Below are 19,773 nucleotides of genomic sequence, written 5' to 3'. Positions count from 1 at the left end.
CAATAAAAACTAGCAGCATCCTACATCAATTTTGAAAATCTCTATTTAAAATTTTGACCGCAGTTGGAACAAAGAACTTATAAAATCTAGTAAGGTTGATCAAGGATGGGATACATCAGACAATAAAACAAGCAGAGAAATGTCATAGATTTATACTTAAGGATGGACTTTTCCTATTTCAAGAACCTTGTGACTGAGCACTTTTGACTGGGCCAGTGAGTAACCATCTAGCAAACAACCAAACATTTCTATTTTCATTAGTTTTTTAAGCATCCAACATTGCCACAAAATGATGACCTACTGGAGATCTACTGAAACTAGAGACATTTAGTTTGCTGATTTCATTTGAAGTCTTTCTATTTTTTTTTTTTTTTTTTAGTTTAATTGGATTTTAATGGTTTCAGTTAACAATAACAACACTGATAACAATGACAACCAACTTAATCACATAACAATGGCTGTCTTATCCATCCAATCTCCATCTGTCTGCTTCCTCCCATCTTTACTCTTCTGTCTCTTTGTGGTCTCTTTTTCTCTCTTCAGCTGAACTCGATGTATGAGGAGCTCAGCAGTAGTCACAGGCTGCTGGAGGAAGAGATGAGAGAGTTGGCTGATAAGAAGGAAAGCGTTGCCCACTGGGAGGCCCAGATAACTGAGATCATCCAGTGGTGAGTGGAGCCCCCTACCTGCAGCCGCTTGCCATCACACCTGAAGAGAAAGACATGATGATGGTGAACTTTACCCAGATCTGCATGGCAGTGCAGATCCAGATCATGCAGATGATGCGGATCAAGTGGCCATCTTGTGACCATTCATCACTTTTCAGTTTTAAATAAGAACACAGATTTTATGCTTCATTTCGAGGTTAAGCTGAACTAAGCTAATCTGTGCAGGGTGAGCGACGAGAAGGATGCTCGTGGTTACCTCCAGGCTCTGGCCACAAAAATGACTGAGGAGCTTGAAGGGCTCAGGAACACCAGCTTGGGAGCTAGAGGAACGGTGAGACACGCGCACACATCAGATAAGGATGGAACGCATATCCTTTTATTCCTGCTCTTCTGATGTGGTGGGTCTTTCTCGCTTTGTCAGGACATGCCGTGGAAGATGAGGCGCTTTGCTAAGCTAGACATGTCTGCGCGTCTGGAGCTGCAGTCTGCGCTGGATGCCGAGATCAGAGCCAAACAGTCCATCCAGGACGAGCTTAACAAAGTCAAAGCATCCAGCATTGCCACAGAATGGTGATGCCACACATATCAACATAGTTCTGATCAACTCTACTGAAACCACAGAGATTTTGTTTGCTGATTTGATTTAAAATCTAATGTTTGTTTGTTTTTTCAGCTCAACAAATATTTGTTTCATCCTTTATGTGAATAGTTTTGATATTCTCTACGTTTTTTTTATTTGGTGAATAGGCTGATCTTAGTTTATTTTGTTCACTCTCTCTTCTCGAATGAGGTGATTTTAAATAGAGTGACATAGTTTTCGGTCTGTTATTTTTGTCTCACAGCAAATTGCAAGAATCCGATTGTAGAAACCAGGAGCTGCTGGTGGAAATTGAGAGGCTGAGGAAGGAGACAGAGGAGCTGAGGCTGAGAAGAGGTAACAATCTGAAATTGAGACGTATACCTCATCTGAAAGCTGAATAAATGAGCTTTCCATTGATGTATGGTTTTTTAGGATAGGACAATATTAGGCTGAGATACAACTATTTGAAAGTCTGGAAAGAAACTAAATAAAAGAAAAATCGATCATTTTGACCCATACAATGTATTTTTGGCTATTGCCACAAATATACCCGTGCTACTTTTGACTGGTTTTGCCACAAATATACCCGTGCTACTTTTGACTGGTTTTGGGATCTAGGGTCACATATTTTCTGTTTTATTTTTTTCATTTATTCGCTCTTTTATACTGCATTAATTCATTTTTATTGCAGTTTAGTTTGAGTAATTTTGTTTTTGTTCTTCAACTTCAACTTATTTGTTTATGTTAGTTGCCTTACAAACATTTTATTTTTGTTTAAGTTTTGTTTATTCTATGTCCGCCTTATTTCAATTAACAAAAATGAATTTAGGTAACAGTAAACAACACTGGTGACAATCAAATATCAAAAACATGATCTGCATTGCTTTGCACAGTGTCACATGCTAACAACAGTTCTGGCTTTGTGAAATTTAAATGGACATTTTAATAAGATTCTGTCATTTGTAGGTGTGAAGCATCAGGATTCACAGAATTCCTTCCTGGCATTCCTGAATGCACCCACTTCTGCTCTGGATCAGTTTGATGTAAGTTTGAGATCCCAGATGTTGTTCATGAGAACATCTGCATAGAACATCACTCTGGTTTCCAAATAAATCATTTTAATCATTCTTCTTTTAGTTTTTTTTCTGTATTCTTCTGATACCTCCTGATCTGTTTTATTATTTACTGTTTTTTTCTCCTGTCATAATGTGTATGGTTATTGTTTTTGCTTTTTTTTCATTCTGTTGCCAATCAGGACTCATTTTCTTCTTCTTCATCTTCTTTAATTGAATTTTGGGAAGATGTAAGTTCTCTTTCAGCCTTGTTATAGTTCGATGTCTTTTTACATCATTCATTTTCACATTTAAAAGCAGACAAACAAAAGCCCTACTCCCGTAATGAAACTCCTACAGGAATAAAATCTCAAAAAACAACAGAAAACTCACAATTGATTCTAATTGAGTTTGATATTAGCCTGTTGCCAAGCACAATACTCAAAAAAAGCATACAAATATACAGTACAGACAAATTGGAAAATAAAGTACTTTTTTCACTACTCAAATCCTTTTTATTGATACTTTTTAGGATTGAATTCAATATTGAACTGTTTTTACATGCAACCGATGTTATGTTTTTCTTATCTGATCCTATATCCACCTCAGTGTCTTTGGTAGTGACTCCTTGGAGATCTTTGATGTGAAGTGATTTCTTTGTGCATTTAAACTATACTCAGAAATCCATCTACAGATTAGACCTGTTCTTACATGCCCTCATTCCCTTCCCTCCGTTTTCCTGCCTGCCGTTCCAGGCCTTTATCCTATCCAGCTGACATTGCACATGAAGTTTGACTCTCTTCTTATCTTCTTTCTCTCTCCATATGAAGCGGTCACCCTCTTTTGGTCTCGGAAGCAAAACCAGACGTGTAAGACCCACTTTTGTCCTGCGTCACAGTAAAATCCCCCTGTCATATTGTTTTTCTCCTGTGGTTGTGATGGCTTGTTTTGCAAACTACATCGATGGCAGCTGATTGTGGTGAAATCTGTATTGCATGGGACCTTTAAAGCTTAAATACATCTGAAATGTGTTTGGGAAACTTCCTTTCATCTATCCAAATGCATATATACCATATGAATATACTTCAGAGAAACTGGGGTTTTGTCTGGGTTGGTTAATTAAACTTGGTGGTTTATTTTCCATACCATTTGCTTTTATAGTACATTTCAAAAGCCCTTTTAAATGGAAGGATATAGAATTAATTTACGTAGCTCAATATTTGGATCTAATTTTAACTTTTGCTCATGTTTAAAGATTATAAAGCAAAAAATACAGTGCACAGGGAGTACACTACAATTCAAATGTTTGGGGTCGGTACGATATTTTTATTCAGCAAGGATGCATTGAATTTTAAATGGATCTAAACTGACTGTAAAGACATTTATTATGGTACATTTTAATTTATTTAAAATAAATGCTGTTCTTTTGATCTTTCTATTCATCAAAGTTGGCTGAAAGATCACGGTTTCCACAAAAATTTTAAGCAGCATAGGTGTTTTCAACATTGATGGTAATATTTCTGAAGGATCATGTGACACTGAAGACTGGATGAATGACTGCTGAAAATTCAGCTTTATCATCACAGGATAAATTACATTTTAAAATGTATTATAATAGAAAACATTTACTTTAAATTGTAATCATATTTCACAATTTTATGGTTTTACTGTATTTGTGATCAAATAAATGCAGCTTTGATGAGCATAAGAGACTTCATTATCAACCTCAATCTTACCAACCTCAAACTTTTGAGCAGTAGTGTAATTATTTGTTCAAGAGTTATACAGAAGTCATACAGGTTTGCAAAGACATGATGCTGAGTAAATCATGAAAGAATTTTCATTTGAGTGAACTAAGCTTTTACAGATCACTTTAATGTAAGTGTGGATATGGTTTCCATGTAGTTGGGTTTGTGTTTCTGCCCTTCCTTCTGTCTTGCATGTATAGTTGGTGTGTGGTCTCTGTGTAGTGGAAATATTGTGGCTTTACTCATTGGTTTGGAGCCCGGGGTGCACATGCTTTCTTCTGCTTAGAGGGTGTAATTCCAGTTAAAGTGTTATTGTCATGATAAGCTTAATGTATCGCTTTGAGTGTGTTTCGCTCTGCATGGTGGCATGTTCTTCTGATGTCACAGTCTGTGCCGTATGATACCTATGGTAAAGATAATTATAATCTTTTTGCTTCTTAGCTTGACTCAGCAGATTTCACTCCCTCCAACACTCCATCAAGAGATGAAGACTCAAGATCTCGCCACATATCACGCTCACGGTCTCCATCCACCGCCAGTGACATGGAGCCTATTGAGGTATCATTCGGACTCTTACAGGGATAGTCCACCCAAATATGAAAATCCTGTTAGGATTTACTCACTCTCATGTCATTCCAAACCAATATGCTATTTTTTTTTTGTGAAGCACAAAAGCAGATGTACTGGCCAATCTTTTCCATAAATAAAGTGATCCAGCCTGTATCCGGTATTTAACTTTTATGCTTTTGTGTTGCACAGAAGAAAGTTATACAGGTTTGGAACGACATGAGTAAATTATGACAGTATTTTTACTCATCACTTTAACTCTTACCATGACATTTGTTTATATAATAAAATGCACTGATATGTTAATGTATCCTTCTCATAGTTGATTGACCATACGTCACGTAGTCTTCAGACTCCAACTGGCAGATCAGGCTATGGAAGCTTGGGACACTCATCATCTAAGGTAACACAAAAGATTTAGGCCACAAAATTTGGGCGCTATGCCGATATCTGACTATTTACGTAATCTGTACAATGTACTCTATCAACCTGTATAGATTACACTACCATTTAAAAAATCTATATATATAATATTTTATATTCCTGTAATGGCAAAGCTGAATTTTGAGCGGCCATGACTCCAGTCTTCAGTGTCACATGATCCTTTAGAAATCATTCTTAAAAGGTGATTTGGTGCTCAAGAAACTTTTCTTATTATTATCAATGTTGAAAACTAGTGGAAAACAAAATACGTTGTTTTTAGGATTCTTTGATGAAAGAAAGTTTAAAAAAAAGAACAGCACTTATTTGAAATGGAAATCTTAATGTAATGCATAACAAAGTATTAATTTCTAATTTCGTTTTAATTTCTTGTAAAATATTTTTTATGCTGTAATGATTGTACTGTGCTATACATGTGTGTCGCAGAACTTCTTTAAGTATTAATATTAGCAGATTATCCAAAACAACTTTTTTTCCATGAATTTCCAGCAAAAACAACTGTATTGTGATATATACTGTTACTGTGATACAAAATGACTTGTATTGTGTGCTATAGGAATTTTGTCCAACACTCCTATTAAGCATTTGTCTGTTTCAATTGGAACATCTATGGAAATGGTTTAATTACATTGCTGATGTTCTCTGCTCCACAGCCCAAGGCGCACCAGTTTATTGTGAAGTCCTTCACCGTTCCCACCAAATGTAATCAGTGCACCTCTCTCATGGTGGGACTTATCCGTCAGGGCTGCGCCTGTGAAGGTGAGGACAACACAAGAGAAATTAAATATGGGTGTGATATGTGAATATGACAACAGTGAATATGACATTTTTAGTTTTCGAGATGATCAAACCTGTACAACTTTATTTCTTCAGAGGCATAAGGATAACCAGTATAATCCTTTAAAATGTTTTCTTTTGTGTTCCACTGAAGAAATAGTCATTCCAGTTTGGAATAAAATAAGGGTGAACCTTTCCTTTCATATTGGTTTATTAAATGTGCCCCATTCCCAGGATGCCTCATAGACAAAATGCTCTTTAATACTCAGTGCCTGTGTCCTCCATCTCTCCTTATAGTCTGCAACTTCTCCTGTCACGTCACCTGTGCTGATAAAGCCCCCTCTGTGTGCCCCGTCGCACCTGACCAAACAAAGGGCAAATTGGGAATTGATGCTCAGAGGGGCATCGGGACTGCATATGAGGGACATCTTAGGGTAAGATTTGTTCTGCTCTTCATATATTCTTCTCTGTTTGCTTTGGTGTCTTTTTTTATGGTCATCTGAATTAGGCACATACTACCTTTCCCATTGTTGTTCGTTTGTCTGTACACTATTAGCCACAATTTTTTTTGGCTGCCTTGAAATGGAGATTCGACTGTCTTTTCCAGGTGCCAAAGCCCACAGGGGTGAAAAGGGGTTGGCAGAGGGTCTGGGCAGTGGTTTGTGACTTCAAACTCTTCCTGTATGAGCTTGGAGAAGGGAAAGGTGCACAGCCTGGTGTCATCGTTAACCAGGTCATCGACATGAGGTGAGCGAGGTGTTCATTCAAATGTGATGCTGAAATATTTAAGTCAAATATGTCATGAAATATTTCAAAATATTGCGCTTGACTCTCTATCCTGAGCAGGGATGAAGAGTTTTCTGCCAGCTCGGTTCTGGAGTCTGATGTCATTCATGCTAACAGGAAGGATATCCCCTGTATTTTTAGGGTAAGAGCATATGTGCACTTTGTTTCTATTTTATTCCAAATAGAAATATTTTGTAACATTATAAATGTCTTTATTGCCATCAATTTATTTAATCCTAGCTGAATAAAAGTATTAATCTAATTTTTTTTGTTTTTTTATGACACCAAACTTTTGAACATTAGTGCATGGTCTACCTTGATTTTTTAACTTGGAATTTTCTTTAAGGCTTTGTTATCAAATATTGTACAAGGAGAGACTGACATGAACAACAGTATTTTAAAATGTGCTTAAAAATATTTATTTAGAATATTACTGCAATATAATTATTATATGTTATATAATTGATGTTATTGAAACCGAGCAAGAAGGTGGCTGGCCGCACACTGGATTCAGTCCAGACTACAAAAGTCTATCAAAAGATTTTTTTATTTTATGGATTGCATCGTGCAAAAAGTGCAAAGTGAATTAAAAACAAATGGACAGGAGCAGACGTTTCAGCACATTGCTATCTTCTGCTGAAACGTCTGCTCCTGTCCATTTGTTTTTAATTCACTTTGCACTTTTTGCATGATGCAATCCATAAAATAAAAAAATGTTTTGATAGTCTTCTGTAGTGTGGACTGAATGCAGTGTGCGGCCAGCAACCATATTCCCATATTTCCATATTCCCTTGGCTCTACGCAACTGAAGAAAAAGGATTTTTTGTCAATTTAGAACGCAACAATTTCTTTTTCGTAAAGAATTACGTTTTTGTAATGGTTGTTATTGCCATAGAAAAGCAAAATAAAGTAACTACACATTTTGTTTACATTGAGTTCTAGCAAAAATCAGATCTCTAAAACTTTGGCCTGTCTTGTGACAGACTGCCATTCTTCTCAGTTCAAGTGTTAATGTATTCACTACGTTGTCCCTTTGTAGGGCAGAATAGTAATTTATTTCTGTGCTAAATTCTTTACTTTCATCATTCATCACGCATCACCATCACCACACAATAATTGTGATTTTCTTCAAAATATCACAGATCAAATAACAGCAACCAGGTGATTATGTAATAATCATGACTGGACTCACTATAGCCTTATGCAGAGTTTAGTTATTTAATTTAAAGACATTTTTAAATGACCTTATATGCAGTGCTATCCATTCATTCCACAGGTAACAGCATCTCAGCTGTCCGCCTCCCCCAGTCAGAAGACGTGCATCCTAATCCTGGCCGACAACGAGCAAGAGAGGTCGAAGTGGGTGTGCGCTCTGAACGAACTGCAACGCATCCTGAGGAAAAACAAGCTGAAGGAGCGTTTCGTCTACGTGCCTAAAGAAGCCTACGACAGCACGCTTCCTCTCATCAAAACCACCCAAACTGCTGCTATTATAGGTACAGAGACTCACAAAACTCTTGTCAAATCAACACAACGTTAAAGAACAAATAGTAATTCCCTTATCTAGTGTTAAACCAAAAATGTTTAATTATATCTAGATCATGAGCGGGTTGCTTTGGGGAATGAGGAGGGCCTGTTCATCATCCACGTCACCAAAGATGGTAAAACTTCAATCTTTAAGCCTTTTACTTCTTCATTGTCTATTAAACTTGGTTATGTGGTTTAGTGGTCAAAAATCTGGACTGCTAACTGAAAGTTTGTTGATTCAAACCCCAGAAATGCTGATATATGAGCTTCCAGGTTGCTTCAGGGTAATAAGTTTACTCAGAAATTACTGTAATTTCCAAATGTTAAAAACATTGACAAGCTCTCCATCATTTTGACAGGAAAAATGGGTCTATTGCATTGGAATGCTAGACGTTTATTTAATTTTTTGGAAAATGAAAACAGCCGGTTAAAATGGAGCACGACTGAAAATTTTGATCTCAGAGGCTGGACAAAAAATAACCATTATCCGTCATTTTGACAGACTGAGTAAACCTTTCATTGGATAAAAGCAAAATAAAAAAAATGTCCCCTATTTTTCTCTCTCTGTTAGAGCAGTCATACATTACAAATCTATTAAAGGTTGTAAACTATAAAAATGAATGATTTGTTAGATTTAACAGTTCTTTCTTGGCTTTGTGGCACTTTGTTATGCATTTTTAACAGTAGTGCACTATTGTTGTTGAACCGCATACACATTTAAACTGAAATAACTGATGCGAGACAAACATCTACTGAACATTTTTGTTCTTTCTTCTAGAAATCGTTCGCGTGGGTGATATTAAGAAAGTGCATCACATAGAACTGATGCCCACAGAGCACCTCCTGGCTGTCATCTCGGGCAGGAACCGACAAGTGTGTCTGGTCCCTATGGCGGGGCTCGACGGGAGGGAGATTGACAAGATCAAGGTGGCAGATACTAAAAACTGCCAGGCGCTGGTGTCCGGTGTGGTGCGCAATGGCGCCTGCTTCTGCCTCGCCATTAAACGGCAGATCACCTGCTTCGAAATTAACAAGAGCAAATCCCGCCACTGCCATCTCGTGGACATACAAGTACAGTATTCAAAACCTCTTTTTTTCCAGATCAAGTATATTCAGATGTAATAAGTGTTCATACTCATTAGATTGCAAAGACTGTCTTAGCTAGCACACACAGCAACATCAACAGCCCTTTCTAAATCTCAGGCTCCAGGAACTATCCAGTGGATGGCGCTGTTCAGCCAGCAGTTATGTGTAGGCTACCAAGCGGGCTTCATGCGGTACAGTTTGCATGGAGAAACCCTTCCGGCCAGCTTGCTCCATCCAGATGACCCCACATTGGCGTTTATTAAGGCTGAAAACCTGGATGCCCTTTGTGCAGTGGAAATCTCCAATAAAGAAATGCTGCTCTGCTTCAGCAAAATTGCAGTGTACGTGGACACACATGGCAGACGCTCACGCCAGCAGGAGCTGATGTGGCCCGCGACACCCACCGCCTGCTGTGAGTACTGAGTAGAGAGACGTTAATCCTGTTTAAACGGTCTGGCAGTGAAAAGGTTTGGTTGGATTGATCTTGTGGATGTTTTATATCTCACAGGCTACAACGCCCCCTACCTGTCAGTCTACAGTGAAAATGCAGTGGATGTGTTTGATGTGAACACTATGGAATGGATTCAGACCATTCCTCTCAAAAAGGTTTGCTTTTTTTCAATTTCAGAAGAGTTATAAATATTAAATTATAATAAATGAACAACTGTTGCACACCTGAATGGTTGAAGCTGGGTGCATTTAACACAGGAAATAATGTAATAAACACCATTCAAAATGATAAGTTGAATGAAACATTATTTTTGATAAATACTTTTATTTAGCAAGAACACATTACATTTATTAAAAGTGACAGTAAAGACTTTTACATTGTTACAACATTATTTGATTTCAAATAAAAATACATCTATTCATCAGAGAATCCTGAATATATATATATATATATATATATATATATATATATATATATATATATATATATATATATATATATATATATATATATATCACAGTTTCCACAAAAAATTAAGCAGCACATTACATTTTAAAATATAATATATATTATAATTATAATCTTTGAATATTATATTAAAATCATTTTCAATATTATTGTTTTTACAGTATTTGTAATAAAATAAATGCAGCCTTGGTGAACATTGGAGATTTATTTAAAACTATTTTTTAAATGACCAACTCTGCACTATGCTAAGTAGATTTATATTTCCTTAAATATTTCAAGTACGTGCAATTTTAAACACTCTCTCAGATAACCAGTGTTATTAAATTGAATTCTGCCATCTCTACATGAATACATTTAAAAAAATGTAAATTAATACATGTATGTTTAATAAATCATAATCATATACCTTCAGAAAAGCAACAGTTTTGACATTATTGCAGTTTAATGAGACATTACTATTAGCCTTGTGCTCAAAGTTGTGTTTATGTTGATTTGTTAATACATTTGTTGACAATAAAATAAAAAAATAAAATAAAATAGCATTTTTGTCTTCATTGCAATTATATATATATATATATATATTTTTTATTTACTGAAACCATAAATGAGTCATCTTCTGAATGACTAAATAATCCCAGGATCTCACTGGCTCTGTGCAGGTCCGGCCGTTGAACATGGATGGCTCTTTGAATCTCCTGGGCTTAGAAACGGTCAGACTCATCTACTTCAGAAACAAGACTGCAGGTAACAGCAGTCACTCCATAATTCAGTCAAATGCATAAATCGTGACAAAAATCTTGAGTTGGGTGTTGATGTTTCTGCCTTTGGTTTAGTAGTACAGTTTGAAATAATGAATAATAGTAATGGTATGAGTAATATGTCTGATAATGGATTATTTGTGTGTGATTAGAGGGGGACGAACTGGTGGTACCTGAAGTGTGTGATAACAGCAGGAAGCAGATGGTACGCAACATGAGCAACAAGAGACGATTCTCATTCCGTATTCCTGAGGAGGAGAGACTGCTGCAGAGGAGGTGATTGACACACACACACACACACACACACACACACACACACACACACACACACACACACACACACACACACACACAAACACACACACACACACACACACACACACACACACACACACACACACACACACACACACACACACACACACACACACACACACACACACACACAAACACACACACACACACACACACACACACACACACACACACACACACACACACACGTTGTGTTTTCATGTTTTATGGGGACTTTCCATAGACATAATGATTTTTATACTGTACAAACAATATATTCTATACCCTAACCCTACCCATCACAGAAAACTTTTTGCAATTTTAAATTTTCAAAAAACATAATTTAGTCTGATTTTATAAGCCGTTTTTCTCATTGGGACTAAAAAAATGTCCCCACACAGACAAGGATTTCAGATATTGCCATCTTTGTTGGAACATTTTGTTCAATGCAGGGTTTACCTGGAACACGCACACACATATTTGTGTACTACTGTGCTGAAAATGCACTTTTAATGAAACAGAGACAAAGTTCATATGACATTTGTAGCTTACTTTTTTAGGTCTGGTTTCAATATCCAACTCATTTCTTAGTTTCAAAATGTCATTATAGGCATTGTAAGGCTATTATATGAACTGGTGTGTTTGCAGAGAAATGTTGAAAGATCCTGAGAGGAGGAGCAAGCTGATCTCAAATCCTACTAATTTTAACCACGTGGCTCATATGGGGCCTGGAGATGGAATGCAGATCCTCCGAGATCTGCCAATGGTGAGAGGCTCATCTTTTAAAAGAATATTCTGGGTTTAGTAAAGCTCAATCAACAGCATTTGTGTCATAATGTTAATTACTACAACAATGTATTTCACTCCTTTTCTATATAAAATGAAAGATAACCATTGCTTCAATTGTAAGTCAGGCACTTACAATGGAAATGAAAGGGGACAATTTGTTACAGCTGAAATACTCAAAATGTAAACAATATGCATGTTAACATGATTTTAGTCTGAAAAATTGCTCACTTTCCTTTTATATGCCAATTTACATTTTATGCGTAACTAATAATGTACACGTCTCAACAGAATAATTAATTTTGGAAAATAAGCTTTTTTAAATCTTTTAAATGCCTCGGTTTGTGTTGGTCGGGCTCGAAAAACAAAACACTCAAGTGTACAACTTTTCAAATTAAATCCCCCCCCCCCACCCCACCTACACTGCGAATCAATGGAACCTTGCTTTTTGCTTTTTTTCAAAGAAAACAATTCAAAATTATTTTTGTGGTAATCATCATTGTCGCAAATGCTGTTTATTGAGTTCGGCTTGTATTGAAGTCAGAATGTGCTTTTACAACCTCATTTTGCTTTGTATTCTGGTCATTTATCAAGTCACTACCATTTTTTTTTAAATTAATACTTCTATTCAGCAAGGATGCATTACATTTGATCAAAAGTAACAGTAAAGATATGTATAAAGACTTCTATTCCAAATAAATGCTGTTCTTTTAAACTTTCTATTCATCAATGAATCCTGAAAAAAAGTATCCAAAAATGTTTCTGCAAAAAAAAAAAAAACAGTTTTCAACATGATACAATAAGAAATATTTCTTGAGCACCAAATCAGCATATTCGAACAATTTCTGAAAGATCATTTGACACTTGTCTTCTCTTTACATTTATTGATGTTCATTGGTCATTCATGCATCCTGTTTTGATATGTGTTGATAACAACATGATATCAAAAAGATCATTATAATAAAACCCATAGTTTGTTTTCATCAAGTCATGTTTGTCTCACTATTGCATGCTTGTGTCACTGTTGTGTGTGTGTGTGGTGTTTCTCTGTGTAACCTGTAGAATGTGCGTGCTCAGGACAATCGTGCTGGGTTCAGTGGATCCGTCAGCATCCCATCAATCACCAAAAACCGAGCCGAACCTGGTCGTTCCATGAGCGCGAGCAGTGGTCTAGGAATGCGTAAGTACACACGTGTGGCTGCTGTTATACTTATCAGATTTCCATGCGTTTCATTCCCAACCCACTTCTTTCTTGTCCTCTTTATCAGGGACGTCCTCTCAGAACGGCAGCGCTCTGAGGAGGGAGCTGTCGAGCAGCAGCTACAGCTCGAAACGCCAGACCATGACATCACCTTCAGAGAGCTCGCTGTCGTCAGGAGGGGGGATGGATGTGGGCGAAGCGCCACTCTCTCAGTTTGATAGAGAGGTGAGTCATGATGTAGGAGGAATCCGGGCTGTGGTATCTTCATTACCTCATCACATTAATGGCAGATTTGCACTATGCAGGGATGTCACGGCACATGACCAGCAAGCTATAGCATCCGTGACGATTCAGTTTGAGCCGTATGCTGACTTCACATGCTATAGGAATTATTGTAAATAGGAGTTTCCTCATCGGAAATTGGGCATGAATGACAAGCCTTATTTACGACTGGGAAACTTGGAGATAATTGGAGACAAGTTGGGTGGGCCATAAACTTTAACCATGGTGGAGGAGAAAATTATCACAGTAGTGACAGTTTTATTAATTTTATTAGTTTTTCCATTAACTTCTACATTACTTTCTCCTGCCGTCACAATCTTTATGTATATTGACTACTTAATCCATTAAAAATAGCATTTATTTGACCTAAATTACAGAATTGCTAGCAAGCTTGAGAATTGAGAATTGTCAGAATGCATGTGTACAATAGCGTGGATAATGTTAATGGTTTTCAATAAATAAGACTGTACATTTAATTTAAAATCTTCAATACATTTTTAGCTTGCATTACATTCAGAATGTGTAAATAGAAGTCATATAATTTTCTGATGTTAGGCATGCGAAGTCACATCTTATTATGCACAAACAGTTTTCAGGCAACATGGCCTTGAAAAAACTGTATACGAAAGTTATTTTTTAGGCTCTCTTTTCTCTCTTACATCACTTTTATATTTGAAAACAAAGTCAGAAATGACTGTCAATGACTTGTTATTGTTACTCAAAAAAGATAATTTATTCACCCTCATGTCGTTCTAAAACCCGTTTGATTTTTCTGCACACCTCCTTACTTATAAAAACTGCTGGCCCTTTCCCTTCCCATGAGGCCTGTTATGGTGGAACAGTTCCAATGTCTTTTCCCCAAAGCAGTTAAATGCGCTGTGTTCCCCTCCACCTAGCTTTGTCAGTGCTTACTCCACTTTATGCCTGCCGCCCCATTCCACTACATCCAACAGTCTCCTTAGCAAACCACCCACCCGCGCCCTTATCTCACCCGTCATCTCCCCATATCTCTGCGCTTTGCGCTCCCTGGCCGCCCCATTTTCCTTCAGCAAGTGTGGAAGCCATTCTGGCACTCAGTCTGCCCTTTCCTTCTCAGTGGCAGGCGGTATCGCCCTCGGAGAAGACCCCTGATCTGAAAAGGGCTTTAAGGACCCTGCTTAGTAAGATGAAGGTAAACGCCACACGTTTGCAGTGAAACACACACACACGCACATACACGCCTGCTGTCATCTGCACACTCGGGCAGCCCTGCAGAGTGCTTTACCCACTGCCCATTTTTGAAGCCCACAGCCTTTACGTCCACTGCCTACAAGTGAAGCAGAGAGCTTCAGTTGGGATTGGCAAGCTTCCATCCGCATGTTTCGCCTTCATACTGCTCCTGCTGGCAAGCCCCTGTGAAAATGAATGTTTTTACGAGAAATGTGACATTTTTCCGGTAGCTAGGGATAAACATTAACAGTAGAAGACGACTACGCTAATGTACTATAGCGCCCCTTGTGGCAAAGCTTAGAATGCAACGTGTGCATTTTGTTGTGAACTTTTTTTAGCTTGCAGTGTTTGCATTAACATACTTGTGAAAAGTGTGTTTCAGTTCTGGACTCGATGCACTAATTTCTCCAAAGCTTTGCTGCAAAGAGTCTTCACAGAGTTGACAACTGCGAACCCCTGGCTATGAGTGTGTTTTTGAGGATGAGCATTTGAGTTACTTTATAGTGCCTTGTTCTCAAAAACGCAGCTGGATTAAAGGACCACCCCCACTTTTTTGCTTTTTAGACTTGGAAGAGGCCAATCAGGGAGGCAAATGCAATAGTATTTCATTTAAACTTTCACTTAAATCAAGCAAAATTCATGTAGTTTAGCACATACATATTTGTGCTATTTCTATATTTTGGGTAAGTTAAAGGGATAGTTCACCCAAAAATTACAATTTTATCATCGTATACTCACCTTCTTTTCGTTCCAAACCTGTATGATTTTCTTTCTTCTGCAGAACACAACAGATGTTTTGAAGAATGTTTCAACTGTTTATGTCCATACAATGAAAGTTAGTGGGTTCTAATGTTTTTTGGTGAATTATCCTTTTAAAACTGATTAATATTCTCTTGATGGCGGCATGTTAAATGGTGAACCAAGCATGCCATGTTTACAGAGCAATCCTCTTTTAAAAACAGCTGAAAGTCAGATTCCACTTGACTGGGTTTATTTGCACCTTTACAGGATTTGGAGTCATTGCATGTGTACAGTACCGCTCAAAAGCTTGGGGTCAGTAAGAATTATGTTGTTCTTTTTTTAAAGAAGTGAACACGTTCATTCAGAAAGGGTACATTAAATTGATCAAAATTGACAGTCACTTTGTTTAAAAAAAATATATATTTCAAATAAATGCTGTTGTTTTTTCTATACGTAAAAAAAATCCTGAAAAAACCCCATAATGGTTTCCACAGACATATTAAGCAGCATAACCATTTTCAAATGTATTTGAAATCATAATAAAATAAGTTTATTGTATATTAAAATGTATATAAATTATTATTATATAAAAAAACGTTATTTTAAGTTGCAATAATATTTCGCAATATTACGTTTTTTACTTTATTGTTGATCAAATAAATGCAGATTTACTGACCCAGTACATTTTGAAGGGTAGTGTATTTAAAGGCTTCATATGTCCATTGTCTTCATCTTTTTCTTGTGTTTTTGAAGTAAAACTGTAGACTTCGGCCTGGTTTCACAGACTAAGATTAAGCCAGGATTAGTCCTCATGGAATTTAAGTAGCTTTTATAAACTTGTCTAAGAAAAAAACATCACTGGTGTGCATCTTTAGACAAAACTATGGAAGCTTGTTTCCACCACAGAATAAAACATTTTAAAAGATAATTGCGACCTTTTAATCTCGCAATCCTGACTTTTTTTCTCAGAATTGCGTGATATAAAGTCGGAATTGCGTGTTATAAAGTCAGAATTGCGACATATAAACTCACTATTGCGAGAAATAAACTCTCAATTCTGACTTTTTTCTCGCAATTGCGAGTTTGCGAGTCTCAAATCTTTTTTTTATTTCTTTTTTATTCTTTAGTAAGCTTTACTTAAACAAGGAACCATTAACAGCAATACGAAATGTTGAAATAAGACTTCACATTGCCCTAATTCCTGGATGTTATAAGTACAAGTCATACACTGTACTCAATACGTAAATAAAGACATGTAAACTTATGAATACATAAACGTGTGGAAAGAGAAAAATAAATTAAAATAAATGACTAAGTAAAATAAACTTGATAAGAATGCATACAAATTATACAGGCGTATACATGTCATATACCTATATATACAGACATACATGGAGAAACTATATGTACATGTATAATTATACATATGTGCAGTACTTGCACATCCATATATACATTCATGCATCTATTGCCACGCATATTCACACACTCCTAACATGTGCTTACATACAGTACTTGTACAACCCACTTGCATCTATATTCATGCACATGTCCGTGTAAAAACAATTAAAATAAATCACTCTAAAAAAGTAAAAGAATATATGAATGGAAAGAAAAACTGTAAATGAGACTTATTTCGCTAATGATAGTACTCGTTCCCTGTGACATTAAATTATAACTTATTACATTAATTTATATCTCGCAATTCTGACATCTTTTCTCAAATTGTGAGATATAAACTCGCAATTGCTAGTTATAAAGTCCAATTCTAAGGAAAAAAAATACTGACTTTTCCTCAGAATGAGTTTATATCTCACAATTCTGACTTTACATCACGCAATTATGAGAAAAAAAGTCAGAATTGTGAGATAAATAGTTCGCAATGACCTTTCTTAATTTTTTATCTTGTGGCGGAAACTAGCTTCCATACAAAACAATGGCACTGACATATTTTAAGATATGTCAGTGCAAGTTGCTTTCAGTTTAAACAGCTGAAACATGCATTTTAGTCTGGGATTAGCTTAAACCTTGTCTGTGAAACCGGGGGGTAAGACTATTATAGTAGAGACTCTCTTGATCAATATATTCTGTACGTAGTGTCACTGGTTTTTACAATATTTTTGTTTGTTTTTGTTTTTCAGGACTCTGATTCGCCCCGGCACTCCACTGCCTCCAACAGCTCTAACTTCAGCAGCCCGCCAAGCCCCGCCTCCCCACACAAGACAAAGTCCCTCTCACTGGAGAGCACAGACCGCACAGGGTGGGACACATGATGGACTCAACGGTGAACCAATCACAACAAACTCTGAGTCTGCCTGTAAAAGTGCTCCGCCCCCCTCCCATAGTCGCACCCAGGCCCCTCCCACATATTTGCATAAATGATCACCACTGGGGAACATACAAAGGAAAAACCACACCAACATTTGAGCGTTTGTATGTGCGCGTGGATGCGTGGATGTTTGAGCGACCACCCGGCAAAGCTGATTGGATGAAAAAGTGGAGGCTACTAGTTGTGGATTGAATTGTTACTGGCGTTTGTACATAGACCGGGTTAGGGGTGAACTTTTATTTATTTATCATTTAGCCATTTCAAGGTGGAAAATACTGTCACGTCCCTCACTCTGCTCTTCAGCTGTGGACCACACGGGAATGATGACTCCATTATAGAATCCCACTAATTAACCAGGAAAAAATTGCAATGATGTATATTTTTTATTTGCTTTTAAAAGTGATGTGTGCAGTGATTCGTTTGTTACTTCAGCTAATGGAATATCAGGCGACCTCATCTATTGCTTCCTGTCCTATATTTGTAGGAATTTATAGAGGCTTTCTGACATGATGACATCGTGGGATCTGTTACCGTCATTATCGCCAGTCTTCATGTAATCCAAACCTTCCGTGAAACAACATGACCTGTGAAAACACATCACCGTAATGTACATAGGTTAAAAGTATAGTATAATATATAATAAGGACATATCGAAGAGATAAACTATGTGGAAAAAAAACCTCACTGCTTTTATTTTTAAAGAATTATTTTAATATAGTCGCGCCAAGACCATTTAAAAAAACTTCAGTTGCGTCAGTTCTTTTAGATTTTTATTTTGTTTTATGAGACAATACTGCCTTGTGTATTTTTATTTTGTTGAAGTTTATTTTTTATTATCATTTATTTTGTTTATTTTTGTGAGACACAAGCCAAGCTGTTTTACTACAAGTGTGCTTTAAAAAACAACAAAAAAAAACTGCATAATGCCGCCGACTTCACTTCTGCTTTATCAAATGGCAATACATGCATCGACCGAAACTGTACAAATATCATATTTCTGCGATCTTGAACTATTAGGTCCAAATTGTTGAACTTGTCCAACATGTAATTTGAGATTTGCAGACAGACAAAAGCCACTTTGTTTTGTTTCTGGATGGTTTCATGGTTACACTATGGGAAATAGTCAACACACTTTGCTTCACACACGTAGTTTGGAACTTTCTACCCTGGAAAAAAAATCTTTTCATGGACAACAGTAATTATATCCCGTTAAGTGTTAAAACATTCACCGCTGCTATTAAATGTAAGGTTAGACTTAACCATTAAACTATATTCAAATAATCTGCTCCCACAAAACCAGTAGGTATTTGTCATTATGTAGTTTTCAAATTGCTGCTGTTGTAGTTCCAAGGACATATATTCCATCCAAAAAAAGAAAAGAAAGAAATAATTGTTTAAAACTGAGAAATCACATGTCTAATGAGCAACACAGGCTTCACTTTGTTCTTTATTCTGTTTGTAGTTGATTTGATTTCGTTGCACATGCGAGCGAGTCTCCCGCCTCATGCAGGCTTCTGTTAGGTCCTCACGTCTTGATTTCTGCTCCAGGTTCACATCTGTTCATTCCACAAATGGGGAAACTCACTGAACTCATTTGTTAAAAGGTTTACAATAAATTGGCTCAGTTTTGCTGTATCATTCCAGTAGAAAGTGACAGCAAAGGAAAGCAGACGTTTGGATGGAAACCTGCATTTCTGTAAGCTCTTACACATACATTTATATGAGCTCATTCTCATCTTAGTGGTTTCTTTTTCTTCTTAGGATATGCTTTTTAATGATTTGTACAGTTTTGCATGTCATAAATGTCCTTTCCATACGTTTCATGGTTGTATTGTTTCTCACTCACTTGAAAAAAGTGGATATCACTTCAAGCAATGAGGAATCGTTTTGCACAGATGTATTTAAGGTGAAAGGTCAATCAAAGACTGGATAAACTGGCCACTATGCATATATGGAGACGTTACTATATTAACCTGACGCTGATGTATTCAATAAACGGAGGGAAATGACACACATGGATAA

The 19,773-nt window shown here is 36.8% G+C and overlaps 1 protein-coding gene across 14 annotated transcripts in view; it reads left to right on the top strand.

Moving 5' to 3' along the window:
- The window catches only part of cdc42bpab (CDC42 binding protein kinase alpha (DMPK-like) b), a 65,485-nt gene extending 45,712 nt beyond the window's left edge, over positions 1-19,773 (top strand). For 2 of the 14 annotated variants that reach the window (XM_077219826.1, XM_077219823.1), the window contains 24 exons: positions 544-668; positions 894-999; positions 1,090-1,238; positions 1,511-1,602; positions 2,215-2,291; positions 3,131-3,169; positions 4,490-4,606; positions 4,938-5,018; positions 5,710-5,815; positions 6,131-6,267; positions 6,441-6,580; positions 6,680-6,761; positions 7,896-8,115; positions 8,218-8,280; positions 8,925-9,217; positions 9,350-9,644; positions 9,741-9,838; positions 10,811-10,895; positions 11,062-11,185; positions 11,852-11,969; positions 13,052-13,169; positions 13,258-13,415; positions 15,690-15,734; positions 17,564-19,773. In XM_077219826.1, coding sequence (XP_077075941.1) covers positions 544-668; positions 894-999; positions 1,090-1,238; positions 1,511-1,602; positions 2,215-2,291; positions 3,131-3,169; positions 4,490-4,606; positions 4,938-5,018; positions 5,710-5,815; positions 6,131-6,267; positions 6,441-6,580; positions 6,680-6,761; positions 7,896-8,115; positions 8,218-8,280; positions 8,925-9,217; positions 9,350-9,644; positions 9,741-9,838; positions 10,811-10,895; positions 11,062-11,185; positions 11,852-11,969; positions 13,052-13,169; positions 13,258-13,415; positions 15,690-15,734; positions 17,564-17,695 — 3,000 coding nt within the window. In that variant the 3' untranslated portion in view covers positions 17,696-19,773. Of the gene's footprint in view, positions 1-543; positions 669-893; positions 1,000-1,089; positions 1,239-1,510; positions 1,603-2,214; positions 2,292-3,130; positions 3,170-4,489; positions 4,607-4,937; positions 5,019-5,709; positions 5,816-6,130; positions 6,268-6,440; positions 6,581-6,679; positions 6,762-7,895; positions 8,116-8,217; positions 8,281-8,924; positions 9,218-9,349; positions 9,645-9,740; positions 9,839-10,810; positions 10,896-11,061; positions 11,186-11,851; positions 11,970-13,051; positions 13,170-13,257; positions 13,416-14,568; positions 14,644-15,462; positions 15,517-15,689; positions 15,735-17,563 lie in introns of all 14 variants that reach the window. The other 12 variants (XM_077219822.1, XM_077219821.1, XM_077219829.1 and 9 more) reach the window with 8 other exon arrangements.

The sequence above is a fragment of the Siphateles boraxobius genome, unplaced genomic scaffold, assembly GCF_051911475.1.
Source record: "Siphateles boraxobius isolate OS27281-9 unplaced genomic scaffold, OSU_SipBor_1 8, whole genome shotgun sequence".
Classification (NCBI taxonomy): Eukaryota; Metazoa; Chordata; class Actinopteri; order Cypriniformes; family Leuciscidae; genus Siphateles; species Siphateles boraxobius.
This window is presented reverse-complemented; position numbering and strand designations above follow the sequence as displayed.